The sequence below is a fragment of the Artibeus jamaicensis genome, unplaced genomic scaffold (genome assembly GCF_021234435.1).
Source record: "Artibeus jamaicensis isolate MK-2021 breed Jamaican fruit bat unplaced genomic scaffold, CSHL_Jam_final contig_490, whole genome shotgun sequence".
NCBI classification, from domain to species: Eukaryota; Metazoa; Chordata; class Mammalia; order Chiroptera; family Phyllostomidae; genus Artibeus; species Artibeus jamaicensis.
In genome coordinates this window covers 11,615,756-11,625,881 of record NW_026521861.1, presented here as the reverse complement: position 1 = coordinate 11,625,881, position 10,126 = coordinate 11,615,756, and the positions used below count along the sequence as shown (strand labels likewise).

Here is a 10,126-nt window from a genome sequence, read left to right as displayed (position 1 = left end):
TATTATTATTAGTTAGTATTTAAATTAAGAAGTCCGGGGAGGAGGAGGCAAACACCCTTATTGCACTCTACCTCGCGCTCCAGGGACAAAAACCCCGCCTGGCGTCACAGCTGAGCGGACAGCGTGTCCCCAGCGGCCCCAGGACCCGGTGGGCGGGCCAGGCTGGCGGGGGAGGCGGGGAGGCGGGCCCCGCCCTGCTCTGGCCGCCGCTGTCAGCGTTGCCGCGCCCTGTGGCGGGTCCCCTCGGCCCCTGCTTCCCCAGGCGGCCAGGTGTCCAGCGGGAGGCATCCCCCGAGCTGCTCACCGCCTTCCCACGGGCGGGCGCGTGTGCGCGCGGGTGTGCGTTTCGGGGATATTTTCCTCCCCACACCCTGCCCGGTTTCTCCTCCGTGCTCCCTGCTACGGCTCCTGCTGCCTGAACCATGTCCGCAAGGGGTGAGTAGGGACCAGGTGGGCTCCTTCCACGGACCCTGTGCCCAGGGCCCAGTGGGGCAGGGCACAGACCAGGGCGAGCCAGGCAGGTGCGGGAGGGTAGGAGGCTGCGAGAGCCGCGCCAGCCCCAACCCGGCCTGAAACTTTGACACCTGATCCCTGGGCTCTGGGCGGCTGCCAAGGTGCAGGGAAGCCCTTGCCCTTGCCCTTGCCCTTGACCCCTGGATATGGGCAAGGCCTGAGAGCCAAGGTCGGTCCTTGCCTGGCTCACCTGTACCAGCTGCAGGTCGGAGCTGGGAGGGCGTGGGGGATGGGCTCGCTGCTCTTGTCCTGCTGGGGAGAAGCCTGAAGGGCGGCCTGGAGGGAGGAAGAGGTATTTTTTTTCCTCCTTTCTTATTACCATTTTGCAGCTCGGTTGTGGAAGGAATCCAGGGCTTGATGCAGTAAGATTTAAAGCTGCAGTGCTTATACCCCGTAAAAAAGTAAATTCCCTACCTGCTCTCCTCTTTGCATCTCCCCCCACCCCCACTCCCCCGATGTTCTTTCCGGAGTGAAACAATTATTGCAGGTGAAACTGGGTGAAAGAAAAAAAATCAGAATATCTTTCCAGGCAAGAGTGAAGAGAATCTATTCCTTGCCATCTGGAGACAGTGGTGGTGCTGGGGAGATGGGTTAGTCACAGCTCAGTGGCTGCTACTATGAGCGAAATGTTAAAGAGATCAAGTCACCGTGCAGCTTGCCAGCCATTCCAATGAAATGACTTGCTTTGCCGTGAGCATTTAAAGAAAATATTGATTATTTTCAGAAACTGTATTTGAAAGCAATACGTACCACTCCTTTGATGAGACTCTGAAGCTTGCAGGAGGAGATGCAGAGTTTGTTGGTTTTTTTAGACTATGAAGGGTTAACCCTGCTTTGTTGGGGGGAGGTTAAGGGGAGTTTAGGAATTTAACAACGTGTGCTGGATAGTTAAGTGCTGTTTTTCAGGGTTCATGCCGGAGCAAGGAGCATGAAACAGAGTCATTTCTAGCCAGAATGTTTAAATTTCATTTTAAGGAAACTGGTCTTACCGACCTGGCAATATAGTCAGTTGGTTTCATACCTGGATCTGGAGCTGTAAGGGCTGGATGGAATGGCAGGATTTGCATCTGTAGACATGGGACAAGGAGTCCTGAGATACTATCTGCCTAATGACACCTAATAGTCTGTGCATGTTAGAGAAAGAAAAAAAAACCTCATGGAACAGATATGAACCCAGGGAACTGGGTGTGTGTACAGGATCCGCTGAGTGACTCCAGCTGTACAGTCTCCAAACTGTTATAAGACCGAGGCTTTCAGACATGACCTCTGTCCTAAGTACCACAAGTAACAGGCGGGGGGCGGGGGTGGTGCTGGTGGTGGGGCGGAGAACGTCTCCCCTAGGCTGTAAAGCTCTGTGGTCAGAGTTTACTTGTGGTCCAGCTTTACACCGCACAAATCCTTAGGATAGGACCTTGCACACCACAGGAGGCAAGTAACTACTGGGAGTGTTGATATGTCCTAGGAAGCATCCAGTTGGTTAGGTAGCCCCTGCCCCAGTTTCACCGTGTCTCTGCCCCCACCTAATACAGGGTCTCTGTGTTTTATCTGAGGACATGAGTAAAGATGGACCCGGTGATTCAGAGGGTGAGAACTCTGTATCGAAACAGTTCTCAAATATTTCTTCCTGAACCTGGTTTTAAACAGGATGATTTGGAGTCACACATAGACGTTCTACTCAGCTGTTGGGTTCTCCTTTAAACCCCATGTTGATATTGAGCATTGAACTGTGTAAAGTCTAACTGATCTTGCAAGGGTGGGGGGGCCATGACAATAAACATCAGTTATTGATGCTTTGTATATGTCAGACACTTGACATGTATCATTGTATCTTCATACTACCAGCGTCAAACAGATACTGCTCTTACCTCCCCATTCTACAGATGAAGGGACTGAGGTTTAAGGGATTGTGTAATTTTCCTGAGTGAAGTGACAGATCCTGATTTCCTTCCAGGTCTGTCTGACTTCTGATCACATCCACTTTGTCTTACTGCCCTCTATTATTAGTCCTTCAACAGTATAGTAAATATCACAATCATCGATTTACTAAGAAGAGAGAGAGAGGATGCCTTGTCCTTGAGATTTAGAGGAAATGGCTTTTGTAAGTAATTTGGAATTTCCAGTACATGTAGAAATGTCTTCATGGACGTTTATTTGGGAATGAGGAAGGGGAGAGGAAATGAGCAGGGATGTGGACTCATGTCCTTTCTGTGACTGAGACCCAGGAATGAGGGTGGTGGTTGGGCACCATCGGCCTCGGATGTCCTAACTTTCCCACGAGGAGTTTCAGTTGCAGACCGAGCTGAGTCCCAGGCTGTATCCACGGAAGGCAGAGGGGGTGAGGGCTGCCATCGGCTGGATAGAGCAGCAGCAAAGCCCTCTGCTGATAATGGCTCTCTCGAATGGCTGGGGTGCAGAGAAACTATGGGAACCAGAGCTACACTCATTTTTGCTGACTTCTCTGGCTTCCACGTTTACAGAACAGCTCAACAAAGACATAGGTGCTAATGGTAAAGCGGGGACATTGTTCTGTTTCTTCTTCTCTCTCTTACTCCCGGTAACTCTGCCTGCTGTACCAGGCATGGCATCACTCTGCCTCTGTCAGTTCCTTTTGTGATGATGTTGTGCAGATTAACGTACCTAGGGTTCTTATCTGCTGTCATTTGGGGGGCATTTTTTCTGGCCTGTATCAGCGACAGGTTCTCCTCTCTTGGAGTTAGAGAACTCCCGAGCACTTTATCAAACTGAAAAGAGATATTTGATGGCCAAGTTTAGTCATTGTTAATTATTTAGTCATGATTTGGTGTCTAAAAGAATCAAAACAGCAACCACTATACTTCCTGGAAGTGCTTTTTCACATTTGAAATAAATGGGTTCCAGCTCAAGGAATATATTTTTTCATGGAGGAAATAGTTTTTGACATCAGTATTTCACATGTGGGAGAATCATGGTTAAGAAGAGACTTTCAGAAGGTTGAATTGTTCGCACGTTGTATGTGTGAACTGCTTTACATTTTTAAAAAAAGTTTGAGACCTTGCATAAAGAAGCTCGAGTCAGTCAGACTTCTCAGGTTGTGCCTCACTGTCCGCATCGGTTCATCAGAGCCCTCTTGTTCAATGTATTTACTGATATATTTTTATCCCTGCCCTCCAATCCCATTCCCTTTTCCCAGAGGCAATGCTTCTAATGCATCTGATACATGTGCCCTTGAGTTTGCAGTAAAATCAATTCTCAGACCAGTTCTTATATTTAAAGCTGTAAGTAGCAAGTCATTAGTGCGTGTGTGTAAGTATGTGTGTATCTTGTTTGAGTAACTCGTATGAATGTATGCATATTTCTGGTCTTACTTGTGAATTCACATCACTCATGCAACAGCATGCCTTATTCCATTAGGCACCAGGTATACAAAATGCAAAATGGTTAGTCCCACGGCCAAAGGGACTCACTCGCACCAAGGTGTGTGTGCCCACGTGTGTGTAAACTTACATACAAAGCTGGTAATGATGATCACAGAGGAATGATCACACTGGTGTGAGAGGGTCAACTCACTGTGACCCAATAACAGGAATGGCTTCCCTTCCCAGAGGAGATGGAATCTGAGCTGGATCTTGAAGGATGAGCAGGAATTTGGCAGGCGGCGTCCTGAAAGATGTGCGTGCCTTTCAGAAGGAGTGAAAGTGCAGCGTGTGTGGGGAGGAAGGAGTCTGTGACGGGGATGGGGAGGGGACAAGACTGGCAGTGAGGAAGAAAAGAAGACTGAGGAAGATGAGGGAGTGATGGATGAGACCAGTAACCCTTTACATCAAAGGTGTTTCCTAAATTGAGAATACAGAGGTAAAGAAGGGAAGCAGACTGTTCTCAGTGCATTCAGAATAACTCACCCCTGGTTGTTCAACCACCCACAGTATTAGAGATGGTATTTTATTGCCAAATTATATTACAGTGAGTTGCATTTTATCCTGACCACAATTCTCATTTAAGTAGAAATCTTGCCCAAAGCCCTCTCTTGGGTTCCTTTAATATGGCAGATTAGGCTATCTGAGCCTTATCTTTAGTACGTATCTGACACCAGCGCATCCCAGTGCCAAGAACGCTGGCACACAGGGGGGCCCAACGCACAAGAGCCCAGAGACATATTGGTCACAGCCGGGGAGGGAGCAAGGCCATTTCTTCAGGAAGAAGTGTGCATTTGTCACTCATCATACTTCTCCCTGCAGGTTACTGGTCCCGCAGTGCTAGAGAGGAACAAAACCACACTGAAACAGAGAGCCCTTTGAGATGAAAGATGAAATGTTATAAAGTTTATAATCTGAGATGGTAAATTAGTCGTCCTCGTCTTTTATGGGAGACACATTTCTTTTTCATGAGCCTGTGGTTTCAAGTTCTTCTTGAACTGAATTCATGAGTGTTCCTCGATATAGATTGGACGAGTCACTCAATACTGTTTGACATTGTGTTGCTCCAGTCACAAGATGCTCTTATTAAGACTTGAACTGTACTTCACCCATGGCTGCCAATGTCCGCTTAGTCACTGGTTTCCAATACTCTTGGGTAGAAAAGGAAAAAGCTGAGAATGGTCAGCATTTTATTTACCCTAGTCAAAGCAACAGCCTCTAAGAATAACATCCAGCCAGCCAGCCAACCAGCCATCCTTCCCGTAGAAATCTATTCAGCCCCTCCACCCCAGAATTCATAATCAAACACACATCATCAAAAACACAGCTGCCTGTGTACACTCATTACATTTTATAACATCTCTAGGAATTGACAGCATGTTGCCTTCACTAGACCGGTATAGTGGCATTGTTCTCTCTCCAAATGCACAGCGCTAGCCATATGTAGCAGCTTCTGCCATAAGGAAGCTGTTCTGTTCACTTTCCGTAAGCGCTTCTTGAGAAGCATTTGGAAGTTTCATTTCCTTGTCCTGCAGCCTATCTTGTCCTCTCATCATGGTGACAGTATGGCAAGGCTAAAAAAGCGTCCATGACTCTACCCCATGCATAGAATAAGCCCTGTGTTTCCTACAGACCCAATGGCGGTGCATGCCCTAGAGTTAGGGTTACTCTTTGCTGCCTTTGGAAATATCTCATGGTCTAGGATACAGATGTCATCATTCTGTCAGATAACAGGCTGGGGCCCAGACCAACTCACCTATAAACTGGAGGGGGAACTGTTTTTAAGGAGGGTGGGATGAAGGCAAGAGAGGGGTTGGTGCAGATTAAATAAGACTATTAAAAATAGAAAATGGAAAGATTAGATTTGAGGATTGCTTCAGTGTTTGCTAGGGTAAATTGTTAGCATTCCTCTTTATCGAGAATGGAATAGAAGCTGGTGGAGATATAAAAGGGATTTCGCAGTGAACAAAACACATGATTTCTTCTCCCCGCTTCCCCTAAGAGCAGTTAGAAATGCCGACCATTTGTCTGAAAATTTCTCGATAGCAAGCAAGAAGACAGGGTGAGGCACAGTGGTCAGCTCTTTTGATCTTGCACCCTTCCTTTGCTTCTCAGTCAGCTACTATGCACTGAACCTCTCTGTCCTGGAGTAGCCAGACTTACTCCAAACCCATTCCTGGGCTGCTGATGTGACTGTTTCAATTAATGGAGTCACTTAACAAGTATTTATTGAGCACTCAGGGGTGAGGATTGTCATGATTTTTGTGTGGAGAAATATATTAACAGGTGTTAGAATTTGCAATTCAATGAGACTGGGGCATGTGGGGGCTGATCACCACTTACCACTCACACTTAAATATATATTTTATATGTACCATGCAAGTTATTATCCACATGGGATACTTCTGTCTAAGGGGACAAATGCTAAACCTGATGGGAGACTGGGGTAGCAGGTGTGGAGAGGGGCTTCCAAACCAGTGGGAGGGGCCCACGTGGGTCTTGGTGTGGATATGTTCCTTTGTCTCAAGAGGAAGAATTCTGGTCACTATCTGATTATCTGCCTTTAGTATTAGCTGCATTGTGTATCAATTATGTAAATACATCAAAATTTAACTCAAGTACTGGACTGGCTATTTCCTGCCCTCTCACCCCACGCATTTCTAGGCTGTTTCCTTTCATGGGAAGTTGGTGCGCTCAGCTGTAATTACCATCATAGACCAAGAAGAACATTTAGAGCAAAGTCAACCCCAAATGCATTTTTGGATTTTTTTTTTTTGGTGATTCACACGATAGTTTCCTTCTATTGGGATAAATTACCTAGAGGAAAACTATCATTGGAAGAAATGGTTTAGTGCTTTTGGTCCCTCCACAGTCGTTTTCAATGAGGGGCTTCTCTCTCTTCTAGTTAATGCGGTATCAAAGCCGCTTTAAAACGTGTGGTTTCATTGACCTATGCCTGCTCTTGGGCTCACTCCCTACTTAGTGACTGTCTGCCACAGTGTTCGAGATTTATTTCCCCAGCCCATTTTGTTATTTTATTGAGAAAATTATCTAATATGCATTTACTACTCTATGGACATTGTCCATATTTTGTTTCATAATAATTGGGTGGATAAGACATTATTTAGTAGATATATTTATAGGATCTTTTGTGTTATTGGGCCCTGCGTTAGAATAAAATTGAAAGCAGAAATTGTGGGTCAGGCACTAAAAATTACTTGCTGATTGCTTAGAGATCGTATGATTTGAGTCTTTTATTAGATAAATTTTTAGGCTCATAAGAGGAAGAGCTCTCTGTGCATAATTATTGTTATTCACATTTTATAAATTAAAGTTCTTTGTTTCGTACACTGTGTTCCTTCTCCAGCTCTTTAACATCGGTACATATGAGAATAGTATTGGGTGGTATATATGCAACCATCCACTGGAGGGTATTAGAGTCAATTAACAAATCGTTTGCCTTGAAGAAAATATCCTATAATATGATTTGCTTAAAACTGTGTCCAAGGTCTTTAGTTGTGCTTTTCCCCTCAACTTATTGAGAATTCATTTTAAAAACATGTCCACCAGAGGGTAACCACTGGAGAACTGAAGGGTAACAATGAAAGGAAATGAGGACAATGAAGTAAAGAGCTATTTCTGGCTTTCAGCTCCAAATGGGAATGAACAGAAAGAGAGGAGTCCCAGAGTCTGGGGGAAGGAGGGAGGGGGAGCCATAATTTTTAAACGTTACAAAAGAGATGTAGAAAAGAGGTTGGACTGGAAATCTCTAAAGGATTCTAGGGAAATTTGTGTTGTTGTTCTATGTTAAACAAGGGAATCTTTATTTTGATTCACTGAAGCTTTTGGGTGAGTAGTGAGCATGAGGTTCAGTGATGGTTCAGTTTTATCAACAATTCCTTAGTCACTATTTATTTTAGGGAACTCTATTCTGGCTAGACACTTTGTATAAATTGTAGAATTGTAGTTATAAATAATGCACTCATCTACCCTGTCATTCAATAAGGGTTAGTTGAACACCTACTAAGCACTTAAGTTGTTCTAGATACCGAGGTGAGACAGCCACTTACCAGACGTGGCAGGTGGCGATGATGTGTTATGAAGAGGATAAAGAAGAGCGAGTAGAAGAGAGAATGTTGGGGAGATGAGAGGGTAGGGATGGTTTTATGTGGGGTGATAATGGAAGGCCTCTTTGATAAAGTGACATTAGAGCAAAAACCCAAAGGAAGTGAGGAGTTTGTGGCGGTTCTGGTAGAAGGGTTTTCTAGGCTGTGAGATAAGCAATCAAAGACCTTGAGGTCTATCCCGCTAGTGTGGCTGGACCAGAGAGTACAGAGGAGAGGGATGGAGCTGAAGTCAGAGATCGTGGGAGGGGGAGTCAAATTGGTCCTTGTAGACCACTAAGGGCACTCGAGTTTCCCTCTGGGTGAGTCTGAGTGAGATAGGAAACCCCAGGAGAGTTCTGAGCAGAGTTGCGACATGATTTGATGTAGTTTAAAAGGATGGCTTGGTCAACAATATGGAAAGTAGATGGTAGCAAGCAAGGGAAGACCAGTTAGGAGGCTATTATAATGGTCAAAGTGAGAGAAGATAGCGCACAGACCAGGGGGTAGGAGAGCAGCAGGTGCGAAGTCATTAGATTATGGAAATATTTCTAAGGAAGTATTTATAGGACCTGCTGATGGGTTGGAATTGTGGAGTAAAAGAAAGAGGAGAATTGTGGATAACTCCATTTTTTTTTAGCAAATGAGAGAATTGCATGTCATTTTCTGGGACGAGGAAGAGTGTAGAAGGAGAATGTTTGGAGCATGCGGGAATCGAGCATTTTGGACATTTAAGTTTGCGATGTCTCTTAGCCATTCTATTACGAAGATATTTATAATCCCATTTTATAGACAGAGAAAATGAGGCATAGCAAAGTAAAGAAATGTGAGTGAGATCAACTAGTTCTCTCGTGGCAAACTCAAGGCTCGTGGGCCAAATCCGGCCCTCCACCTTGTTTTCTATCTGGCAGCAGCACGGAGCTCTCGCTTAACTGTTAAGGAGTAATTACATTTACACAGTCCTGAAGTTACATTCGGCCCTTTGCAGGCAACCGTGAGGCTGATGTGGCCCTTGGTGAAAATGAGTTTGACATCCCTGAAGCTCATAAGTGGTGGATCAGGATTTAAATTCGGGTCATGCTAATGCCGGAGTATGTTCTACCCATCACAATGCTGCCTCTTTACATTAGGCAGAAACACACACCAGAAAATAATCTATCTGGTTTTTATTTCTTAGTTATTTATGATTTCCCATTATGTGGGATAATTTTCTGCATTTTTAAACATGGCTTATGTTTAAGGAGGAAAACAACCCATCATCACATTATTCCAAATTCTACCATTTATCAGCAATATCATTGTTAGTGTTGCAGAAACACTACTGAAACATGAAGAAGTGTATTCCATGAGTATACCTTCCCTCCCTCCCTCCCTCCCTCCCTCCCTCCCTCCCTCCCTCCCTCCCTCCCTTCCTTCCTTCCTTCCTTCCTTCCTTCCTTCCTTCCTTCCTTCCTTCCTTCCATGAAATCACAGAGTTCTTGCTTTGAGCCAGGCTTGGGAAGAGGGGGGACATTCGTGTCTCTCCTTACAGAACTCCCAGGCTAATGAAGGTGAGAGACCCGTGGACAGAATTTGTAGCACATTGTGACCTGGTGTGATGGTGGCACACACCAGGCGTTGCAGGGCCACAGAGGAAGGACCCTGGGCCATCCTGATTGGGTGGATATGAAACCAAAGCAAGTGATATTGGAACAGGGCCTTGAAGAGTGAGTACAACTTGTCAGATGGAGAAGTGGTGGAAAGTATTCCAAACATAAGATGCAGCATGTTTTTAAAATTTAAAAATGATAATTAAGCATACTAAACACTAGGAATAAGACATTTGAAGTTAAATATAATATGCATGAATCGAGGAAAATTTTTAAATTACATTGAGAGCCGTAAAAGATTTAAGCCATTGGAGAGACCTACTATGCTCTTGGATGAGATGATACAATATTATAAAAATGCTTGTTTTCTTTAAGTATCTCTATATAAGAAATAAAATTCCAATTAAAATGCCAACAGAATCTTTTTTTAGAGACATGGAGAAATGATACTATTATTAGTTCTGTAAAACAACATAAATGAAATTCTGAGAAAGAAGAGTGGTTAAGGGAGCGTAGCCCTATGGGATGT

The 10,126-nt window shown here is 44.7% G+C and overlaps 1 protein-coding gene across 1 annotated transcript in view; it reads left to right on the top strand.

Moving 5' to 3' along the window:
- The first annotated feature begins 217 nt into the window (after window positions 1-217).
- The window catches only part of ABLIM1 (actin binding LIM protein 1), a 262,998-nt gene continuing 253,089 nt past the window's right edge, over window positions 218-10,126 (top strand). Inside the window, exon 1 of the mRNA XM_053668634.1 lies at window positions 218-435. Within this exon, the coding sequence (XP_053524609.1) occupies window positions 423-435 (13 nt within the window). The 5' untranslated portion in view covers window positions 218-422. The remainder of the gene's footprint in view (window positions 436-10,126) is intronic.